This window comes from Rutilus rutilus (assembly GCF_951802725.1).
Source record: "Rutilus rutilus genome assembly, chromosome: 20".
Classification (NCBI taxonomy): Eukaryota; Metazoa; Chordata; class Actinopteri; order Cypriniformes; family Leuciscidae; genus Rutilus; species Rutilus rutilus.
This window is the reverse complement of record NC_140225.1, coordinates 27,908,539-27,934,224: the sequence shown is the minus strand read 5'-3', so window position 1 is coordinate 27,934,224 and position 25,686 is coordinate 27,908,539. Positions and strand designations below refer to the sequence as shown.

The 25,686-nt window shown below is 38.6% G+C and overlaps 1 protein-coding gene across 1 annotated transcript in view; it reads right to left on the bottom strand.

Annotated features, from left to right (window-relative positions):
* Window positions 1-25,686, bottom strand: part of LOC311279930 (CUB and sushi domain-containing protein 1) — a 682,447-nt gene that overhangs the window by 103,422 nt on the left and 553,339 nt on the right. Inside the window, exons 30-31 of the mRNA XM_084391753.1 lie at window positions 20,673-20,867; window positions 5,722-5,838 (exon numbers count right to left, since the gene is read on the bottom strand). Of these exons, the coding sequence (XP_084247879.1) occupies window positions 5,722-5,838; window positions 20,673-20,867 (312 nt within the window). The remainder of the gene's footprint in view (window positions 1-5,721; window positions 5,839-20,672; window positions 20,868-25,686) is intronic.

The window sequence follows — 25,686 nt, the reverse complement described above, 5'->3', positions numbered from 1 at the left end:
TGATTGACAAACAAATGACTGAGCTAGTTCTTTTTAAATGAAATAATCCAAATGACTCACAAATCAAACACATGGGTTGTTGACTTACTACAAATACACAAAGGGGCTCTATGTAGAATTCAGAAACTGTTTTTATTAGCGACACTGGTGGCCATAAAGTGAACTGCAGCAGCCAGCAACTTATTGTATACGTACAAACAACGAGCACATTTAGCTCAGCACACTGCCTTGTTTTGAATGTTCGGTAAGTTCCGCCGCGAAATATATGTAATAAAAGCAGAGCAATCAGGTTGTGAACATATCCCTATGCCTTTAGGTTCGGCATCTTTAGGTTCGGTGTTAAAATGCAAATGTGAACACTAAGCGGACTAGGAGGACTAAATAATTGTTTTTTTTTTCTTTTTGGTCCAGACCAAATGAACCAAGCGAACCGGACTACAAGTGTGGACACACCCTGAATGTGGTTAAATGCTTTTTCGTTCTTTGCTTAAAAGTAAAAATAACGAACATCCAGACACCGTCCACACTGCTGAGAGTGACGTTTAGATGAATATGTAAATATGTGCTGCGCGTTTTCCTCTCAATGACAAAATAAATGCATAACAAAAGTGACAGCGGTGAGAAAGTAGCCGTTTAGAAAGCATCTGATCATAGAGAAAGCTCTGCCATTCACCAGCATCATGACATCAGATGAGTTCATTAAAATTGCACTACGATAAATTGATTATGATTATATATAAGACTATAGACTATACTGATTTGGCTATGTGAGACTTTAGTTTAAATTAATGCCATTTCTTTGCATGATACATTGACATTACAGTTGAGAATGGCTCTTTAGGCATCATAGAAAGGAAGAGAGGCTCTTGGGAGCGAGCGTAAACGTCGCATGATTGATTTTCCTAGAAAAAAACGTCCCTATTCCTTATCACATTCAGTCTACAGACTTTCACAGACAACCTAGGAAGTCGGGGAAGGTCTCGTTTTTTTAAATTGTGTTAAAAGCTGTTCACACATTGGCAAAAAAAGGCAAGTAATACATGACAATTCTTACATATAGCCCCTTTAATGCTTATTTTAATGACTGACATTGTTCAAAGAACAATGTAAAGTTGAATAATCAGTTAGAGTTATTGTGTGCTTTTACTGTTAGTGTGCATCCAAGTATGAGAGTGTTAACATCATTGTACACCTTTTTTATTGTTTTAAAATCATGAACCTCTTTCTGTAATGTATACAATATGTGTATGTTTGGTCACGTCTGGTCTCCATACCTTCTGACCTGAGACCAGTGATGAAGCTGTGATGTGTTGGCTTGCCAAAAAGGGCACATGGTTCACACAGTCAATGAAAGACTAGGGAAATCACAGAGGCATGCTGTGCATGTCTGGTGCTGGTGTGAGAGCCAGCTAAGCAGAGAGGGGTGAAAGGGGTCATACGGGCCACTGCGATGACTCTATTATCTCCTCTGTAATGATATGTCTGTCCTCGCTTCATACTCAAACAGTATAGAAAACCTGAAGGGCCACTGCTAGTGGCTCTGCAAATATCAGTTTGACTGGATTTCTGTCGGCTCACAAACTTCAAATGTTAAAGCCTTATTTACACAGCTATGTGTTATGCATGAACTGCATTTTTTATTTATTTTTGCAATAAATGTATAAAATTTTGGTTTTGAGCAGTTGTGGATATGAAGTATGCCTAAAAATATAGTTAAAGTCCCTGTAAAGGCAATTCTAAAAAAAAATTCTAAACACATTATAAATGTTAGAAATGTATTGATAAAACATATTACAAAGACTGTGAACTGTGAAGTACTGAATTGTGGAGTTAGACCGTTAAACAGTTTTTCACCATTGCTGTGTTCCGGATTTTTTGGGCGGGGCTAAAACGGGGGCTCGATGACGCACTGGAGCCCCTGAGCTCCTGGACACGCCCCTACTTGATGACGCATCGGAGCCCCTGACGCTGCCCCTCCCCTAACAATATAGCACATTCATTCACATCAGTTTGCCGATCGCGAGTTACTGTCAGACTCAGTACTATTAGTTACTACAGCCTACAGTCTGCTAGCTAGCTATGCCTTCGTCACGGAAATGCGTACTACCTGGATGCGATCACGTACAAAACAGATCGGTGTCCTTATTTAAATTTCCGAAAAACGATCACATCAAGAAGAGGTGGATTAATTTTGTGAAGAGCCACCTTGATGGAGAGCTTAGGATCACCGCCAAAATCCGCCTCTGTTACACAGGATAGTTTTATAAACTTTCGTCGGAGACAACTGGGATAATCCGCTGTTACTGGTGAATGGGGCCGAACCGATTATCTCCCGCCTCGGCCTTCATCCTCCCGTCGCGCCGGCAACTGGTGCCATCGTCGGCTGGCTTTCGTCAGCTTTCCCGCGAGTGGGCGTGGTTTCAGCGCAGCCAGCGGACACGCCCCCAGCGTTTGAGAGCAGAGACTACTGCTCATTTTTGCAAGATTTTGATAGCTTATTTTATGTACTTGCCGGCTTTTTTTATCATTCAAATTTGGCTGGGTGGCTAATAACACCTTTTTCTGTGGGGTGACAAACTCAGAAAACATACTTAATTTTGACTTTACAGGGACTTTAAGTTTACTCACATACAATTTCTGTTTATAATAGAACATTTTTGTACATTTTGAATTAACACTTTCCCTGCCATTGATGGAATTTTCAAAGCAAACTATATATATATATATACATATACAGTGAGGAAAATAAGTATTTGAACACCCTGCTATTTTGCAAGTTCTCCCACTTAGAAATCATGGAGGGGTCTGAAATTGTCATCGTAGGTGCATGTCCACTGTGAGAGACATAATCTAAAAAAAAAAAAAAATCCAGAAATCACAATGTATGATTTTTTAACTATTTATTTGTATGATACAGCTGCAAATAAGTATTTGAACACCTGAGAAAATCAATGTTAATATTTGGTACAGTAGCCTTTGTTTGCAATTACAGAGGTCAAACGTTTCCTGTAGTTTTTCACCAGGTTTGCACACACTACAGGAGGGATTTTGGCCCACTCCTCCACACAGATCTTCTCTAGATCAGTCAGGTTTCTGGGCTGTCGCTGAGAAACACGGAGTTTGAGCTCCCTCCAAATATTCTCTATTGGGTTTAGGTCTGGAGACTGGCTAGGCCACGCCAGAACCTTGATATGCTTCTTACAGAGCCACTCCTTGGTTATCCTGGCTGTGTGCTTCGGGTCATTGTCATGTTGGAAGACCCAGCCTCAACCCATCTTCAGTGCTCTAACTGAGGGAAGGAGGTTGTTCCCCAAAATCTCGCAATACATGGCCCCAGTCATCCTCTCCTTAATACAGTGCAGTCGCCCTGTCCCATGTGCAGAAAACATGATGCTACCACTCCCATGCTTCACAGTAGGGATGGTGTTCTTGGGATGGTACTCATCATTCTTCTTCCTCCAAATACGTTTAGTGGAATTATGACCAAAAAGTTCTATTTTGGTCTCATCTGACCACATGACTTTCTCCCATGACTCCTCTGGATCATCCAAATGGTCATTGGCAAACTTAAGACGGGCCTTGACATGTGCTGGTTTAAGCAGGGGAACCTTCCGTGCCATGCATGATTTAAAACCATGACGTCTTAGTGTATTACCAACAGTAACCTTGGAAACGGTGGTCCCAGCTCTTTTCAGGTCATTGACCAGCTCCTCCCATGTAGTTCTGGGCTGATTTCTCACCTTTCTTAGGATCATTGAGACCCCACGAGGTGAGATCTTGCATGGAGCCCCAGTCCGAGGGAGATTGACAGTCATGTTTATCTTCTTCCATTTTCTAATGATTGCTCCAACAGTGGACCTTTTTTCACCAAGCTGCTTGGCAATTTCCCCGTAGCCCTTTCCAGCCTTGTGGAGGTGTACAATTTTGTCTCTAGTGTCTTTGGACAGCTCTTTGGTCTTGGCCATGTTAGTAGTTGGATTCTTACTGATTGTATGGGGTGGACAGGTGTCTTTATGCAGCTAACGACCTCAAACAGGTGCATCTAATTTAGGATAATAAATGGAGTGGAGGTGGACATTTTAAAGGCAGACTAACAGGTCTTTGAGGGTCAGAATTCTAGCTGATAGACAGGTGTTCACATACTTATTTGCAGCTGTATCATACAAATAAATAGTTAAAAAATCATATATTGTGATTTCTGGTTTTTTTTTTTTTTGATTATGTCTCTCACAGTGGACATGCACCTACAATGACAATTTCAGACCCCTCCATGATTTCCAAGTGGGAGAACTTGCAAAATAGCAGGGTGTTCAAATACTTATTTTCCTCACTGTATATATATATATATATATATATATATATATATATATATATATATTGAGTAGGGGTGGCACGGTACATGAAAAAACATCCGAACCGTTCGGTTCGCTTGTCTCGGTTCGGTGCGCGTGTGCGTCGCGCGGTTTGCACGGTTCGACGCATGCGCAATGTAGCCTCGTGCCCGTGCTAATACAATGCTAAATCATAAATCAGACATATGTAGAATTACATTACAATGTCCAGCAATCGATTTATATAGTACACTGAGTTTACCTAGACATTTAATGAGATCTACTCCACTATATGTTGTTTTTTTCATGTGAATAAATAGGCTACATAGATCGACTGTTCCACGTAGCCTAATGGTCCAGTGGCAGAACTTGCCAAGCGTATCAAAGGTTCTGAGTTCTAATCTGCGATCGTATATATTTTTTTCTTTATCAAAACCGATTATGTTTATCAGCGGTTGTATATCAAGCAGGGACCGATTTGTATGAATTTTGTTTTATTATTTAATCGGAACGAGTAGCCTTGAGTCTCCTCAATGGCTTGAAGCGCGCGTCCGAGTGATGAATGTGCGGCCGCTGCGGTGTGTGCGCGAGCCACGAGAACACTGTATCAGCACCACTGATCGCAACTGCAACGAGCACTTTGATCACTTGATTAAAAAAACACATTTCAGCGCTAAATTGCTTCTTATTTAACAAACGAATGAAACAAATAATTTGCTAGTTAACTGGAAATGTTTTATTTATTTGTATTGGTACACCCGTGCTGCAAGATAATATCAACCCTGGCAAAAAATGGTGGGGACATGTCCCGCCTATGATGACGAGACACGAGGATAAATTGACAAATAACGGTCCAACACAGCCCACGTAGCTCTACAGATGATGGACCTCCAGGGCCACTGAAAGTTTCCTCAGGGTGACTGCTCACTCATATTACTTCAGAATGGGAAATGAGAAGCTGCGTTTTGCAAACACACCCCATTTATGAAATAAATAAATAAATAATTAGATAATTCAGCTATATATCATATGCTGAAGTAAATTTTTGGAGTGTTAAAGATTAAAAGAAAAAACAACAACATGAACCGTACAGAACCGAAAACCGTGACCCTAAAACCGTGATACGAACCGAACCGTGGGTTTTGTGAACCGTGCCACCCCTAATATTGAGTCAAATTTACTTTAAACAGAGAGTATACCAAATAAATATTGCTTAAGAATTTCTAAATAAAACCATCACCAATTGTATGCAGTCTTTACTTGAAAACATGATTTCTTAAATTTACTGAAAACTGTTTCCTACTCCCATTTTATTATTTTCAATGTATTACTCAGTATTACACTAAAAAGAACTGAACTGTGACCTTTGTAAGTAACTTTATTTACTTACCAAACTCTCCAGATACTGTGATGTAGTAGGAGCACGTCTGGCCTGTCGTGTAGTTGAGAGGGTAATTTGGGGATAATACCACTCCCTCTGATCCAGTGTACTGCCCACCGCATGGTGCTGAAAGAGAGAAACAACCCAAAAGGCTTGTATTTACTCTTGTACAGTCCATATGACACTAGGAAATGAGGTCATTTTTAGAACAGTATTAGATATGTGATGACCAGTGAGACTCGGGGAGCAGAGGGAGAAGAGGAAAGCACAAACTAAGTAATGTTTTCATTATGATAGGTCAGATCTAATAAATGTACCATACTTTCTGCTTTCTGGAGTCAGTTTGTCACATGTCTGAGTGTTATAGACTATAATGTTTCATGTCATTCTATGTGCTTAAGGTAAGTTCCAATTGCTCTTTAGCACACTTCCAAGTCCATATTTGACCATTATAATTTATTTCTAAATTGTACATGCTATACATTCAAAGAGCAAGTCAAAAGGCATTGGGATTAAGTGCACAGGGGATTTACCCGTCAGCAGTTGCATATACCTTAGTACTACACAAAGTTTGGCTAAAATAATAAACTAATATAAACTGATGCATTGATGCTAAAAATAAAAGTCATATTTACTTTTATATTACACATCAACCACATGAATCACTTAATTTAGGGGTTTATGTGTGATGAATTATGCATTTTATATTAAGTGAAATATATAATAATATATTTACAATATAAACACACTTGGATGCATTATATGAATTTATGTGAAAATACAATGATTTACATAATATTCATTTACATGAGAATATCCTTATATTTGAAACCCCTAATCTGCATGATGACTCAATTGTTGCCTGTGCTTGATGACGTTGAAGGGCATTACAAATGATGAAATGTTGCCAAAAAAACCTTCAACAGATATTCCCTGCTGAATGTGTAGGTTTAAAAAACAAACAAAAAAAAAACACGATTGCAAGGCAGACCTTATTAAAAAACAAGGCACTGTTTGAATAACAGGTAAGTGGAGTAATTACCAGAGGAAATTGGAAAAAGGCTGTTTTGACTGACACACTGCTGTTTTAAACAATACATTAACAATCAATCATTGTACATGATTCACATCAAAGACAGAAGTAGCCCTCGCTACTAACAACTCAACAGTAACCGTAATTCAGGCCCCGTGGGTCTGAGTATTGTGTGGACTCGTACAAGCTAATGACACCAAATCATTGCATTCTGCAACAAGCGGTTGACTTAACTCCTAAACATTTATTGGAGCAAGAAAGTCAATAACAAGAAATTGGAAAATGTACATACCTTTATACAAGCAGGGTTAATTTGCTTGAGCTTGACATTAATTGCACAAACCAGCTTTATGGTAGCACTGCTAGAATGGCCTACAATTAACACATCATACAAACCGCGTGGAAAGGTTGTTGGAATTGCTACAGCCTCTGACAGGTATTTTAGTAAAACTGATTCGTAATTCAGGTCTGAGCATGAGCAGGGAGTATTGAGGAGGAGCAGCCAATGAAGACTATAAATCATCTGTGTGTTGGTGCATTGGCGTGTGTTATCTCTTTATCATGATCGTAATGGGTAGAGGCTAAACACTTACTGTAGGTGTTTGACTGTGCATGACAGGAAAAACAAGTGAAAATCAACCACAAAGGTCACTGAGAGGATTACTGAGAGTGCCAAGTGTAAAAATTTGAGGCTGAGAAGGTCAGCAAAGAGTATTTGTGGAGATATTAATCAATGTCAGTGCATCTGTCACACCTGGCCCAATGCGTGTGACCTTGTAACCGATGGACCACCTGTAATAATCAGTGTTGGGGGTACAACGATAATAATCGTATTACTCATTTTACCATTTTACTCAGTTATTAATTACCAGGCCCAAATCTGCAGATGTTTTGCTGCACTGACTGAAAGAAAATATATGAATTCATTATTTCAATGAGCTCATCGTCGTTTCTGCCTTAAATGATTGAATTGTTTCAATTAATACATTTTTAGCTAACTGTGAATAAATATGCTAAACAAATAAATGTGAATTTAATTTAACTGAAATTTTGCAGTAAAGATAGAATGTGTTAAATTTAGCTAGATTGCTAATCTGAAAGTAAAATCAAATTAAGCACAACAAATATGACAAACAAACACACAAGAGGTCAGGATTTGTAGAGCTATGCAGATGGTGCAGAATCAATGCAAGCCTGATCATTTTGTTACTTGCATCCTCCTTAATTTTAACTTGACAGCAGACAGCCATTTTTACCTTGAATGTGCAAGCTTTCGGGTGTCAGCCATTTCCAGTTATTTTAGCTGGTAAAAAACACCTAGTTTACAACAGTGGCCTTTGTTCCCTGAAAAGGGAATGAGCCGCTGCGTTGAAATTGACGCTGTAGGAGCGCTCTGCGTGGTTGCATCATGAAGCACGGGTGAAATCAGTCCAATGGGGTAACGGGACGTCAGAGGCGGGTGACGTCACAACCAGGAAACTATAAAGCATGCCCAAAGTGGAATGTCAGGTTCTAATAGGCTGAAGTAAGTCACTGAAAGCCAGGAAGTATGGCTGGGCGACGCAGCTTCTCCTTCCCTCTTCAGGGAACCAAGGTTGCAGTCGTAAGCAAGGTGTTCCTTTCAAGGGAACTCTCGCTACGTGGAGAATGACGCTGTGGGAACATTTACAATGACAAGTGTCTGTCTTATGTGAAATCGTGAAGAGCAGCACTAAGGCGAGAGCACCTGGGACCAGGTGTCCAGAATCCAAATCCAGGTTGTAGAACATCACAAATGTGTGCGGAGAGGACCAGCCCACCGCATCACAAACATCCTGAAGTGAAACTCCTGACAGAACAGTCTTAGAGGCAGCCATACTCCTAGCTGAGTGGTTTTCTAGAGCAATAAATCAGCATATTAGAAGGATTTCTTAACTCTTTCCCACTGTGAGAGTGTGTGCATCAATGAAAGCAGCGCATTAATACAGAACAGTGGTTAAACTGACTTGAACTAACTGTGCATTAAATGGTTTTAATGCACACCTTTATCAGAAGTAAGTATTCAGATAGACCATGGTATAACATGATTTTATATATGTAATATTAAGTTGATCTTGAGGCTACCTTGAAAAGGTACCAATGTGTCATTTCTAACATGTTACCATGTCATTAGTCAAAATATCTTACTGCCCTGTTTATTACTGGTTGGTTTTATTATGGTTGGTGAATGCTAGGACAAGGTAGGTGGCTACTCGGGTGCTCTAGGTTGTTGTCATAGCATTGCTGGATGGTTGCTAGTGTGTTGCTAAGGATGTTCTGGGTCGTGCTACAGAAAATCACTACATTGAGTAATTTTCAAGAAGTTGGTTTTATTAATATTACTTTTATTTTATTATTTTATTAGGTTTTCAAAACAGAATGGCTTTCTGTATGGTGGGTACACCACTAATGGATACCACAAGTCATTTTTAAATATTATTACTGTTGTACAAATATTTCAATGCTTTACTTTAAGAAATAATAATAACCTAGATATTTTTGAAGAAGTTTAATTGAGAAATAAGTCATTTTATTTGTAAAACGCCCTTCCTGAAAGCCACCAACTGTGGCGAATAACGAAAGAGTGTGAGATTAGAACTAAGCAAGTTCTCTGTGTACCTAAACCCCGGAATAACTCTGCTCGTATTTGCCTTTATCTCAATGCCAATGAATATCACGGCCTTCCAAAATCACAGTCCATGCCATCTGTGATCTCTCTGCTCTGGCTGTGTTCCTTTCATCCCTCAGGTCTCAGTAACAATGATCTTCAATTGAGATTCCTCGCACATCAGTCCCATGCTAAAGCCTCTGGGCTCTGGCACCCACAGGTCTGTTGCTTCATCTGCCTCACAATGCTTCTGTGAGCTCATGAAAAGCTGGTGTCAGAATGCAGCTGAGGCTCCCTGTTTTCTGCATATCAAACTTACTCCTGTAGCTTTGATCACATCACCTTCCCTTCACACTCGCCATGAGAAGACTGTCTGGAGCTACACACATGCGCACACACACACACACACCGAGGAAGTTGAGCGTGTTTGTGTGCAAGTGGGCAAACGCAAATACAAGCACACACATACTGTGCCTTTTGTTCGGAGATTTGCCTGGAAACCTACAATTTCACACTGAGATGGAAGAAAATTTCAGGTTTTGGAAATATAAAACATTTTTCAGCTTGACTGTCTGTGGTTTCTTTTTTTCTTTCTTTCTTTCATGTGTGTGTGACGTTATTTTCATGAATAACGGAAAGTTTTAGACATCACTTCTGCCCCCCTTTACACCATTCAGCCTGATTGACAACATTGACAAATAATTCAAAATGTTTTCTGTTTTGTCTACGTGAAGAAGTATCTGGTCTAGCACTTCTTTGCTCGGAGTAAAGGATGCTAATAGGAATCTAAAGAAAATGGGGAGAAAACAAAAGTACAGCTCCTGCTAAATAATATCAATCACAATTCCACCAAAAAAAATTTTCTATAAGGAAGACACTGCTATAAAATAGCAGATTTAGTAGACTGGTAGTAGCAGACTACATAATTAGGTACAGGGATAAAGTCACTATCATACATGACAACCACCTTCTTGAGAAAAATCAACAAATCACCCCCCGGTTATAATCAAATTTTCGATTTGGTTAATGCATGTTAAATAACTTAATGAGCAGGTCCTCTCGCTTAGTTTTTAACATTTACCCAAAACTAAATAAATAAATCAATGTTGAGCTCTAATTGTACTGTAGCTGTAACAGTCCTTTTTAAATTTCATTTCTTTCAGTTTTGTTTTTTTTTCTTATGAAAATGCAACAACAACAACAACAACAACAACAACAACAAAAAGTATATATGTATATATATATATATATATATATATATATATATATATATATATATATATATTTTTTTTTTTTTTTAGTAATCTTAGTTGATGTTAATTTCAACATGAACTTTTTTTTTTTTAAGAATAAAAATTTGAATGCACTGTGAACTAACATTAACAGAGTTTAATCAATGCTGTACAAATGTATTGCTCATTGTTATCTAATTTTGTTTAATGCATTAGCAAATGGGACTTTATCGTAAAGTCTTACCAATGGATGTGATGGTTTATAGTTTATAGTGAAAATATTAGGATTTTTCTTATCTACACCTATTAATTTGCTTCGGAAGACATTGATTCATCAACTGGAGTTGTATGGATTACTATCCTGTTTTTGCTTTGTGTGACTTTTGTTCAATTCACATTTATTTGTATAGCACTTTTCACAATACACATCGTTTCAAAGCAGCTTTACAGAAAATGCATGAGTCCACATTAAAATTTAGTGATCTATTATCAGAGGTAACTGTCTAAGTTGTGTATTTCAGAAATGTACACAAAATCACAGTTAGCTAAAAATGTATTAATTTAAACAATGCAATAATTTAAGGCAGAAAACAATGAGCTCATTGAAGTAATGAATACTTGTTAACAAATGATTATGACATTTAGAAAAAAATGTAGCATTGGTGCATGTTGATTGAGAGCATGTTGATTTCAGGACTTTTTATGTCGTCTTGCATTATATGGACTCACAGAGATGGATTATTTTTTTTCTAGGAAAAACATGAGGAAAGTAAGTAATATACATTTTGGGTAGAATGATAGTGAACAAATAATAAGAGCATTTCTGGTGGAGTATCCCTGTAAATTGTAGATTACAAAAAAAAAAAAAAAAAAATAAATAAATAAATAATAATAATAATAACAATAATAATTTATAGTTACCTAATTACATAGAGCTACTTGTGTATTTTGCTGATGTATTTAAGCAAAAATGAATGCAATCTACCGCTTTCACAAATTCTCATTTTGTGTTCCATTAAAAATAAAAAATAAATAAACAACAACATGAGGGTCATACCACTTTTGGTTGATCCATGTCATAAAGTATGGCATCAGAATAATACTCATTTGCAAGTACTGATAGTGTGCTGGAGTTCCTTGTTTTTTTTTGTAGATTAATGCAACTCAAAATGTCAGTGCAATGATCTTGAAAAATAAGACACCATCGTTACAGAGGACAAAAAAAAAAACACACAAAAAAACACGATTTGGATCATAAAACAGAGAGCGCTCAAAAGCTTGTGGTAACCTACATACACTAAATTCAGCCATATCCACGTTTGGATTTAGCCTTTTATCTTTTTATGTTCTGTAAATATCCACTGAGAGCCCAAAACTGCTCGACAAAGAGCGCATGACATCAAAACAGGCATTAGCCTACATAAGAACAGGTCACCGCGGGATAACTGTATCTTCCCTAAGACGGCAGCTCATTAGCTGTTGTTAGTGGCGCTCTGTTGTGCCCAGACTGCATGCGTGGCTAAATGTAGCAGCCCATGTGTTCCTGCCTCACATAAGCATGGAGACAACAGCTGTGGCTGCCACCTGACCAACCCCAACTTCCCTCACAATCCAGCACTCAAACATAGTTGTGCAAAATCACGCATCCACGAAAAGGAGGTTTCTTGGGATTAGAAACAGCCGTGTATCTGTACGGCCTCTGAGAGGCGCCATGCCACCGCGCTCCCAACCCCCACGTTTCTCGCTATTTACAGCCAGGGAAGAGTCCTCATTCAACAGTACTGAGACAGTCTTTTAGTTACTATGGAAACGAATAAAAGATCTGTTTGGGTGAGAGAACCAAAGAAAGAGAGGAAAATCCTTCATTATTTAAAGGGACCTCACCTCTTTCTAATGAGTTTTGTCTAAAAGCTTGGGGACATGGCTCTGGGCTGCATCAGTATTCCAAACGTTGGTAGGGAAATTACAAGCGTGTAAAAAAAAAAAAAAAAAAAAAAAAAAAAAAGCCAATGAGTCACTGCCTGCTCGTCAGCGACTTTTCCAACGTTTAGTATCGCAGCATTTACTTGTTAAGCTGTCACTCAACCATTTTAAAATCAATCTTCTCAATTAAAAATGTCCATTTTGCAAGCATTACCTGTTAAAGAAGCAAAAATGCACTTGGTAAAAGCACGATTATTGGCTGTTAGTGGAGTTATTGGAGTGTTCTGATGAAACCCCGTTAACACTGCATGAGCTACTAATGCAGCATGCCATTTCATTAGAAAGCTGATGCTGGACTGATGCTTATGGTATATTGCATATAGAAGCCATTTCTACGTGTGCAGTCTTTGGGAGAGAGGACCTTAACATTCAAACCGAGTCTTTCCCAGCCCTGCTCACCCTGATCTGCATATCTGCCACAAAGACCTTCACTCAGAGGCACCATAGAGCACTGCACTCTCTACTTGCACTCTCAGAGAAGCATATGCACTACAATTTTTGGGGAATGGTTGACAATCAGTGTCGTTTTAGAAGAGGGCACATGTGTATAAGTGCATAAGGGAACCCCAGAGTATGAAGTAAAGCCAGGCTCAGACTAGAGGAGTTTTAGGCCGATTTATGCCCGAATTATCCCTCCCGACATTGGGAGAAAAAAAATTGCGTCCAGGGCATCGGTCGGTTCCGATGTTTGGCCCAGATTATCTGTTAATAGGGGCTTTCGCAACGGGTAGTTCTAGGAACTTAGTTCTAGGAACTAGCCACCAGGCTGGTTCCCCGATAACTAATAGTTCCCTTAGGAACATTTTCCTGGTTGCATTCGCACCGCCAGTAGGAACTCTGAAGTGACATAAGATGTGCTTGTTGTTGTGACTTTCATTTCGACGGCGTAGTGGACCTTTATTTTGACAGCGCTGAGAACGCCAGAGCCTGAGCTCACAATGCTCACATTCTCCATGTTCATTAGTTTATGATCTGTCTAACAGTCCTGTCTAATACGTTATTAGATATAACTGTTATACATAGAAAGGAGACAGTAATGAAAAGTTATTAGCGTATGCCGTGTGGTTGATGTCCAGTGTTGCTAGCTGAGAAGAAATATATAATCATGTTTCGCTTGGTCCCCTCAAAGTTCCGTTGGATTTTCTCCTCAGCGTAAAGGTTGAGAGGCCCATCTATCACTGTTTCCCATGTTCGTAGAGTTAGTTTGTGGAGTAAATAGGCTATAATCTGTGTGTTTACACAGCTTTTTTTTTTAAATGGCGGGTACTGGTGTTTCGCGTGCGCTTGGCCAATCAGCATATGTCACTGGTAGTTCCTATAGTGCTGGTTTAGACCCTACTCTGAAGTAGGAGCTAAATTAGTTCCTCCAAAAGGAGTTCCTAGAACTAAAATCTTTCCTAGTTCCTGCGGTGCGAACACGCCAAAATCTGGGTACTTCCGCCAATAGTTCTAGGAACTATGAAAAGATTCCTCCGGTGCGAGGCGTATCTTAAACCTCCCAATCTGCTTGTGGACACATCGGGGCCGCCCCAACAATATCATACAATGAGAGACAAGTCTACAAGGAGACGGAAGTGATGGAACTTTTGAAATGGCGACTGCGAAACAACAAGCAGGTGTACGGGTCCGGTGGACAACAGAGATTAAGGAACAGCAGGTGGAAATGTGGAAACAACACGACTGCCTCTATAATGTCTCCTCATACAGTATAATGTCTACAGGAAGTTGCCGCGACACACTATCCATTTTGTTTACATCCGCTTCCCTGTGAGGTGCTAAATCTGGCATGATAATCTTAAGAAAATCTTGTAGTGTGTGATGCGTCACGATTTTCAAATCTTGAAGTGTGTACAGGTTTGAGATTTGAAAGAAGAAAATCTGTGAAGAATCTCCTTATGTGTGTGATACAACCAGATTTCACAATCGGTTAAGATTTATGAACTCATGTAGTCTGAACCAGGCTTAAGAGGGAACTTATAAATCAAAATGGCAGGGAACAACCCCCGGTCCTCAGAAGCCATGCTCATTGAAGCAGCATCAGAAATTATGCTGTGGAGAATGCTGCTGACTGAGTGAAGCGTATGTATACAAGAGTAAAGTGTGTGGAAATGACATATATTACATATTAATAACATATATTGTTGAACCAAACGACGGAGATGTGACCATGCATGAAACACATTTACAGCAACTGTAAATGTGTTTCATGCATGGTCACATTAATGCAAGTCTGTTAATGCATGACATGGGCACGTCCAGTGATGCAGCAGAGAAAGTTTACATTAATGAAAATGAACAGCAGTTTGAAGACTGATTTGAAGTTTGAAGGGATGTATGCTTTGCTGTTTGTTCTAAATGGATGTTAAGTAGTTGTTAGGGTATTCTGGGTGGTTTATAGAATGTTGTTATATGGTTGCTCTGGTGTTCTGGTGGATCAGGTGGCTACTAGGGTGCTCAAGGTTGTTGTCATAACATTGCTGGATGGTTGCTAGTGTGTTGCTAAGTATGTTCTGGTTCGTGATACAGAAAATCACTACATACAGTAATTTTCACCAAGTGGGAGTCATTAATAATCAATGAGTGACAGCAATGGTTGCTGTTGCTCATAGAAAATAAATGACTTCCCATCACTACAAATCATTGTGTGATGTGGGTATGTCCAGTGATGCGGTAAAGTTGAGAAAAGTTTAGCGTTACACAAACTAGCAGCAGTTTGAACAGAGATTTGAAGTTTGACAGGCAGTAGGCAGTTGTTAGGGTGTTCATGGTGGTTTCTTGAATGCTGCTAGATTTGTGTGTGGTGCTGTGTGTGTTTATGGTTCTTTGTTGTTAGATGAATGTATCATAAAATTAGCCAAAATAGGTAATAAACAAAAATGCAAAGGGTTGAGGGACATGTATCACTAAAGCTGCTTTGAAACAACCTGTATTGTATAAAGCGCTATATAAATAAAGGTGACTTGACTAGATCTTACAGGTGTTTTAACTCTTTATCAGGTGCAGATTTTTGCCAAAGTGTCTTTAAGAAAAGTAATTTAATTTGGTGATCATCTTGTTTATGTACCTGGACAGCTGTTTCTGACTACAGCTCCTGTCGACTTAAATGATGTTTTATAAACAAAGTTCGGGTGGAGCATGTTCAGATAATCAATCCAATCTACTTGTCATCAATTATGTCTACCCTAATCAGCATGACAAGAAGCATATATATATATATATATTCACTCTGTCAACTCACCTAACATTCCTTGACAGTTTTTCAGCATCCCTCCACCACCCCGACTCCTCACTCTTGGCTCATTCTTTTACAGCCAGGAATACGGGGGGAGTACTCTGGGTTCGGGCCGAATACCGAGCCCGGAGCCCTCTCCTCGGACAGCACGCCAAATACGCTTTTATTCTATCTGACTTATTTGTAAGTGTGAACTCGTGAAACAGCAACTGTTTGTCAAAATTAAGTGAAATCAGCAATACAATCTGACAACAATGGTGCAAATGGCAGTGCACAAAATACACTAAATGCATAAATCAGCTAATGCAGACGCATATTAAAAACTCTTAATTCATCAACAGTAGATCATATGAACGTGTGGTATTCATTGACTAGTTTTGTTATACCATAAGATACTTAAATTTAGATAAGTAAATTTGATTACTGAATTGAATTTAAAACTTTTTAGATCTTTTAAACAACACAAGCTTATTGGAAAAGTGTGCCAGTACCTACATTTTTGCAGAACATACCTACATTTACAATTCCCTGAAGTTTCCAGCTGAACTAACAAATTTTTGAATTGACCACAGTTCCCGTATGGCTTTTTTGCCGTATAAACTCGATCGGTTGCTCACTTGGTAAAGCATTGCACTTGAGAGTCCTGTGAAACACACATCACAATAGGTGTCATTTCAAGACAGGTGAACCCTGTCTTGAAAAGGGACATTCATTCCTATAGCCATCATGTTGAATGCTACAATTTCTTCTATTTGTTTTCCTACAAGTGGTTATATGCCAATATGAAATCAGAAGTTTATTACAGCCATGTGTCACATGTGCATTGTATGTATGCATCTGCTTGTATGGCTTAAATGATGAGAGAGCATCACACCCCATTAATTCTTAAATGATCTTGTTAAAGTCATTATCCTGGCCTAAGGCTCCAGCATATTAGTTATGCTTTGAACACTATGTGCACTGTGTATTGCTGGAGGTCGACACAATGGATAAATGCAGTGATGTCGTGCTGCCTCTCCTTGCTGAAGGTGACATAAATAACAGATTTTGGAGACTAGAAATAAACTGAAGTGACAGACAATATGATGAAATGGCCCGTGAAATGGCAACATTTGCTTCACATCTCCCTTGGTTTTCAGAACGATTTCCAATTGTGCCTACTGCATTCTTTTTAAGCCATCACCCACCCCACAAAGTGAAACTCCGATACCTCCGTTCATCCGTTGCCGCCCCCCAATCAAATCTGACTCATTCTCACTGGACTACTTGGAAGCGCCCACTTTGGCTAAAAGGTCATAAGTACTCAGCAAGCCATTTACCTCATTAGTTGTAAGCATGGACTATTGATAAAAGGAAGCTGCAGCGGCAGTGTATAAAAGCATCGCAAATGGCTCACAGTCTCTTTTCTACTTCGTCTAACCTCACACCTCTGCATTAAAGGGCTCTGACTGAGGACGGCTAAAAGGATTAACCTCCACAAACTGCTGTCTGTGAATCAATGTGCCATGACCACCACAAAATACTTCTGTATGTCAATGATTAGTGACTTCTGACTGATAAACAAGAACAATACTGAGCAGGGTTCCTGTAGGTAACTAAAACTAAAAATGTGTTATTTGAAACTAAAATAAAATAAAACAAAATAAATCATCTAGTTGACACAATTTTTCATTTTAATTTAGTTGAACTTTATGTATTAAAATAACAAAAACTAAAACATGAAATTCAAAATAGTAATAAAAACCATAATAGTATAATAAAGTAACACTGATACTGAGATATTAAAAATCAGAGGTGATTTTGAAATTCTTTTTTTTATTTTATTTTTTATTTACTTTTTTACGAATAATACATTTAAGAAAACATTGGATGGACCATAAATACAATCTAAATATAAAACTAAATAAAAATTATGAACAATCAATGACCAATTATCCAAATATCGATTGATAAACATCACACATCAAAAGACAATGATTTTGTCAGACATGTACTGTTTGAGCTACATAAATGTAAAAAAAAAAAAAAATTCTGATTCTAAAATCAGAAGATATCCAATATGAAGTCAAGTTAAATGTATTTGTATATCGCTTTTCACAATACACACAGTTTCAAAACATCTTAAGAGCAGAAAATCATATTGTTAATGTTTATAATATCTTAATATTTTCATGTCTTATAGTCATATTTAGCAGATTAGAGCTGGGGGATAATATAGCAAACAAGCAGTTGGGATGTGCAATATAGTATATCGTCCTACACAAGTGCTGCATGATTGTGGATAAAATAGGACATACTTATATACAATTTTATATACATGATTCTGATAGATTGTGCATCCTTATATATGATCACTTGTATACTGTTCATCATTTCAAGCTGAAAGGGAATAAGGGATGCTGGTGAAGCTTAACTAGATTATCCACAAGACTTCTTTAGTCAGCCAGCTTCACCAGAAAGACTATTCTGTTCAACCACCTTAACTGGATAAGTTTTACTTTTAGACAGGATTGCTATTTTGGTTCACCAGCTAGGCAAGGACCAAACCAGCACTAACCACAACTAGAGAAGGCAAGTTCAAAACAAAATTTGGTAGCACATTATTTTACAGTCCTGTTCCCCATGCACATACTATGTACTTATTGTAGGTACTAACCCTGAACCTATACCCAAACCTAACCTTGACCCATGTAGTTACCTTACTACTTTCTTAGGTAAGTACACTTTGAATACGTTTGAAGAGAGACCTGAAGCTTGATGTGGCATAGGCCTTGCCATGTTGTTGCGAAGGTGATCTGAGTAGTTGCTAGGCAGTTGCTGGGATTTGAGCACTTTGTACAAAACTGTAATAAACCAGCATGCTGGTGTTTCAACAGCACTGTCTGAACTGAACCGAAGCAGCAAACTGTCTCTGTTGAACTGCAACTGACTGCAACACTTCATTATTTAAAAAAAAGAAAAATGTTTATCCCTGCTACCGTTATTTAAAGAGGCTGATATCGACTGAGTCAGGCTGTCCAACCTCTTCAGAATCCAGTTGTCTTTGGTAGACATCCTCACTTAACTAATAGAGGAGCCGGGGGGGATTCTTAGCAGGCAGAAAGCTAATGGATTGTATGAACGTGGGCTTGCGTAGACTCTGTGCGGATGATTAAGTTCAAATAAAGCATCTCTCATGACACAATCAGATGATTATGTTAGCTCAACAATGACCTGTATAGGAATATGTCTCTGCCCCACAGTTACAGCTCATGCATAAAGATGGGCAAAGCAACGTGCTGGAAATTCCATCAGTGAGGACAAACAAAATGTTCCTGGAGTGCGGAAATGAGGCTGTCTCGCAAAGGGCATCGGCGGCTTTCCATCTCCATCAAAAGAGGTTAAATAATCAACGGATGCTACTGAGGTGCAAAAACCCTTGCTTGACCTTCAGATTGGGGTCAATGATGTTCATTGCACGTTCCTATCTATAACCTGGTGTTGTTTTTAAACATGCTGGGTTCAGAGGGAGCACATGCTCCTTTTGTCATGTGATTTGAGCTATTATCACAGAAACACTGGGGATTACATAACAGTGAAGTGTGTGATTTCTGCATAGCTAGCGGCACGGAATGAAATTGCAATCTGTTTATTCGAGCGGATCAACTGGGCTGGACATAACAACACTGACTCGACCATGGCAGGTTTGGATTATGATTGGTGGGATATATATCTACTATCCCTGATAGTGCTATGCTTTGCCTTGACTGCTAGATCCCTGAACATGTGACCAAAACCCAGAAGGTTTGAAAAAAAAGAAATGGAAGATAGAGGAGAAAGCTAGAGAAATTAGAAAGGTCTTGGATTGACAGGAAATGTGTGAATGAGTGGCACTTGTCACCACCCAAGCTCTCTCTTCTGTCACTAAGGGACAAAGACCTGGGCGCTGTTCTTTTGAAGGCCTCTGTCCGCATCTGTCTCTCTCTCTCTCTCTCTCTGTGTGTAAGCCAATGGGAGAACCAGACGGTTTCTCCAAACCCAATAAATAATGGCAGTGTGACAGAGCAGAACTATGCATGTAACAATGGACTAATCAATTAACTCTCAAGATTGTAAAAAACAAAAGGAATAATGTCTCTGATAAGGAGGCTGCTGCTAATTTCTTTAAAGAAGCGCTTAATCAAATTAACATGCATCAATACTTTGCATTTAAACCTGCAGGACAAAAATGAAGGTTCTAAAATCAATGCACCAAACAATATGTCAAAACATGAATTAATTAATAAAAACCCAGCAATAATTAAAAATGTCCTGTATTGGTGGGTGGTATCCAAAGGAGAAAAAAATTATGCCATGGTATGAATAACTTATGTTAATGAATTATGGTAATGAAACGAGAAAAATTATTTATGGATTAAATATTCATGTCATAATGTCTATTTTTGAATAATCCAGTGAAATAAATACTTGACAAACAAAATGTACTTCATCTCATTCATTTTAAAATTTTAATTTAATAGACACAAACCAAAATATAACATAAGTCTGGCATCAGTTGTAACCTATATTGGCAATGCGTTATAAATAATCTGCATGACACAGGTTACAGTTAACAATTATATTTTGTTTAAAGAAGGCACAAACCAAACATTCGCCTCCTTTACTCTCCCCCTGAATGCAGGGCTTGGGACACCCCAAACATGGGTCTTAAAGTATAGTAGCATGCACCCAGACCATTACACAGTGTAAAAACACATTATGTACCATTTGAGTTAAAAGACTTATTGATGTGCAACAATAAAAATCTACACTCCCATTTCTGTTATTCCTATCAACACCCCTTATGTCTCTGTACAGAAACGGCACCGTTCCTACCTTTACACGTAGGCAGAGCCTTGTCCCATACAGGTTTCCCATCAGTCCCAATGATGCAGGTGAGAGTGGGTGGTCCCGCAATGGTGTACCCAGAATCACACTGATATGTCACAGTTGATCCCAGCTTGTAGTCCATTCCCAATCTAGTTCCGTTCATAATATTCCCAGGGTCGAAGCATGATTCTCGTGGCTTTTCTGTCAAAAAATATATAAATAACATTTTAAGAAATTGTTTACTTGGATAATCAAGGGAAAAAATGGATTGGATTGGAGGGATTGGATCAGAAAATGACAAAAGTCCCTTTAAAACAAAGTCAGATCTCTCAGCAGGCATCTGCGTAATGACTCTAGGCAGTTATGTCTACTTGAAAGGGAAAATCTCTAAAATTCTGCATTGAGTTTCCGACAGTAATCGCAGGGCCATTCTATTTTTGGTGTACTCCACATGCTTGTGCTCCTTACAACAACAGGACAAATGGATTTGGAATGTCAGGCCTCGTGTCGGGCGGTTCTTTGCCTCCACATCGTGCATTAAAATAGTTTAATGCACAGCTAGCCATGGGTTATCTCTTACATAAACAACCTTATAACGTGTTGTATCATCTCACGAATAATCGTAACAACATTAATAATACTTATTTGTGGTTACAACTATTAAAAATGATGATTTACAACACACAATGAATATAATTTTATCCACTTAAGTTATAATGGATTAGATATCACAGTTTCATATATTTTACTTTTTCCCCGAGTCTCATATTGTCATTGTTTACTTAAGATCTGCACAGTATCATATTACATCTTGTGAGTGTTCTTTTACTGCTTAAAGTAAAGTGACAAAAACAAAGTCTTCTTTTAAACATCTAAAAAGCTTTCATAATGTGGTTATAGTATTTAAAACTTTGTCTGCTTTAAGTAAAGTAACAAAAGTTAAGTCGTCTTTTAAACAGCTTTGAACATTTTTAAGAAATAAAAAAGGTGTTCCATATGTAAAATCAACAAAACAATATTTTAATTGTTTTAAATGTAAAAACTTTCAGTGCGCTTCAAGGTATAGTTCACCCTAAAATAAAAATGTTGTCATCATTGACTCACCCTCAAGTTGTTCCAAACCTTCCAAACCTGTATGAGTTTCTTTCTTCTGTTGAACACAAAAGAAGATATTTTAAAGAATGCTGGTAATCAAACAGTTGATGGTAGCCATTGACATGAAACAGCCATAGTAGGAAAAAATACTGTGGATGTCAATAGCTACCATCAACTGTTTGATTACCAGCATTCTTTAAAATATCTTCTTTTGTGTTCAACACACACTCATACAGGTTTGGAACAAATTGAGGGTGAGTCAATGATGACAGAATTTTCCTTTTTGGGTGAACTATCCCTTTAAACTATGTCACAATGAAATTAGCATTAGCCTCATAGGAAACAATCAAATATGAAAAAAGTAACAGATAACCACTGAAAGTGCAGGAACCACCCCTCACACATTCTTGGCCGCCTTATACATGACATTAGAAAATACAGCGTGCATGAATGTGGTTAACCAGACTGTAAAAGACCATATTTGTGTGCACTTTTGTGCACCTAAAGCTGTATATAACTGTTTATATTGTATATTTAAATGTATCTTTTCTTATCATTTTCAGGACATACACTTTAAGACTTCTAAATATCAATTGAAAATGTTTGTTAAAAACAACGTTCTGATTTCTAGTTTCTTTTTGTATGTATAAATATTAAGCAACTTATTCAATCTGCATGTTTTTTTTGTTGTTGTTTTTTTTTTTTCATATATTTCTATAGGTATTAGATTTGGTAAAACCATGTAATATTACAGTTTTTGTGAATAAAATGTCATTTGCATTGTGTATGTATTGTTCCTTTGTACTTTTCCACACAACTTTGATTTTACCTTAAGGGAAATGTCTCCACTTCATGATATCTTATGGTTGTTTAAAAGAAGATTCAACTTTTGTTACTTTACTTAAAGCAGACAAAGACCACTTATACATATTAAGGCTTCATTATAAAGCTTTTTAGATGTTTAAAAGAAGACTTTGTTTTTGTCACACTTTAAGCAGTAAACAATAGTATGATAGAATATAGTATGATACTGTGCAGATCTTAAAACAATGTCAAGATATGAGACTTGGGAAAGTAAAAGATATGAAACTATGTGATATATAATTCATTATAACTTAAGTAGATACAATGATATTCATTGTGTGTGATAAATCACTGTTAATAAATAAAAGTATTAATACTGTTGTTATGTTTATTCATAAGATGATACAAAACATTATAAGGTTGCTTTTAAGGCATTATGTGTGCATTATAATGCATTAAGAATACCCTTATGATGCATTATGAATGCAGGCTTCATCTGGTGTTATAATGCATTTTAAAAGTTATAACCACAAATAGGTTAGTATTATAATGTATTGTAACAGTTGTTGTGATTATTTATAAGATGATACAACATATTATAAGGCATTATGCATGTTTTATAATGCATTAAGTATACTCCTATGATCCATTATAAATACAGACTTCATAGAAATTGTTACCAACACTTTTGCTGATACTGAGGTGGGATTTGGGATAAGTTTAGGACTGGTGGTGTGGGTAGGTTTAAGGATAGGTTAAAAGGGAAGGGCAACAGTGTATAGCTGTAATGACAGAAATTAATTACAGATGCATTTACATGCAGGTAATTATAAGAACATAACTAAAATGTAAAAACATTTATGTACATAACAAGTGCATTGTATTCAATGATTGATTTAAATGTTAGTACATAGTAGTTAAAGACACCTAATATAGAGCGGCACTTTTTTTCTTTGGGTACCGAACTCAAATTACGTTGGTACTACCGAGTACCGATTCACATCAAATCAATCGGTGCCAAATTTCAGTACCTGAGAACGCATCTGGGCGGGAGAGTAAGACTATTTAAATATGAATCCTCCTGCATGTTCTGCATGTCTGTGTGAATGAGTGGCGCACACACACTGAAGCACGCGTGATGCTCGCAGTGTTTTTCAGCCTCTGGAGTGTCACTATATGAGAACATGAAAGCATGAACTTCATTTGCAGAACCGCTCTGAGAGTCACTGAAGTTCATCAGCATTTTACAATTTCTTTTAAGAATCATTAACACACGGAAACTCAAAGGTCTTCACCACAACCCGTCAAAATAAAAGTTCGGTTTAACTTGATAATACTGTATATTACTGTTGAATAGTAGAATTTAGATATCTTAATTTAATCCATCTTAATAATTAGATATCTTGACTTAGATCCAAGATGGCGGCGCGAGTACATCGCGAGGCTCGCGGTCTCTCCAGATTCTGTAATTTAGCAGTATTTTTCTTGCTCATTTCGGGTCTGTTCGTCCAGAACAGTTGTGCCTTAACATCGTACACCCAAGGTGAGCTTTTGGATATTGGTTTGCGAATTTCCGACAGTTTTATGGACAACCTTCGACTCCTTCCTGAGATCGCCAGATCACCCGAGGCTATGCACTCTGCCCGGCCGGGCGGAAGTGCTCGCAGGCGCCGGCGAGATCGTAAACAAAGGCGAGGGAAGCGCGGAGGACTAAGAGCTAAGCTAAAGCTAACACCACACCGGCTCTCTTTACCCAGCATTTTCCTTGCCAATGTACGGTCGCTGTTGAACAAAATGGAGGAGATTCGACTCAACATCACATACAGCAAGAGACTTTTGAACTGTAATGTTCTAATTTTCACGGAAACATGGTTAAACAGCGGAATACCGGACAACGCTATTGAGCTAGCGGGACGCCATACATTCCGGGCGGATAGAACATTAGATGGATCCGGTAAGACCAGAGGTGGTGGATTGTGCATTTACATTAACAAAGCTTGGTGCACAAACTCTGCTATTGTTGGGAGACATTGTTCAGCTAACCTTGAGTTTCTCATGGTTAAATGTAGACCGTTTTATCTACCGCGGGAGTTCACTTCCACTATTATAACTGCAGCCTATATTCCCCCGGATGCTGATGCCAAGTTTGCTATGAAAGAACTTCACGCAGCCATCAGTAAACAACAGACCGTTCACCCGGAAGCTGCGTTTATTGTTGCGGGTGATTTTAATCATTCAAACTTAAAGTCAGTGCTACCGAAATTTCACCAGCATGTTTCCTGTCACACCAGAGGAAACAAAACCTTAGACCATGTTTACACAAACATGGCTGAAGCTTACGTCGCGACACCCCTCCCCCACTTGGGACAGTCAGATCACCTTTCTTTGTTCCTCACCCCCAAATATGCACCTCTGATCAATCGCGTGAAGCCATCAGTGAAGACCATCAAGGTGTGGCCTGCGGGGGCAGATTTCTCACTCCAGGAAAGGTTTCTACACACAGACTGGAGTATGTTTGCTTCTCAAGCCACCAGTGGCTCTCACACGGACATTGACTGCTACACCTCCTCTGTACTGGATTATATTAATACCACCATTGACAGTGTTACAACCCAGAAGCAGATCACCACATACCCAAATCAGAAGCCATGGATGAACAGGGAAGTGCGACTCCTATTGAAGACACGCAATACTGCCTTCAGATCAGGAGATGCACAAGCCTATAGCACATCCAGAGCAAATCTGAAAAGGGGCATCAAAGAGGCCAAGCACTGCTACAAGCTTAAGATAGAGGGACACTTTTCCAACGCTGACCCTCGGCGCATGTGGCAGGGCATTCAGGCCATCAGTGACTACAAACCCTCTCACTCCACCCCCGCAGCCACTGATGTCAACTTCCTGAACGAGCTAAATGACTTTTATGCTCGCTTTGAAAGAGACAACAGAGAAACTGCCACCAAGATCAAATCCTCAGCTGACCACCCACCGATCACACTCTCCTCCACAGATGTCTGCAATGCACTGAGCAGGATCAGCGCGCACAAGGCTGCTGGACCAGACAACATCCCTGGACGCGTACTCAGGGCATGTGCGGAGCAGCTCGCTGGGGTTTTTACAGACA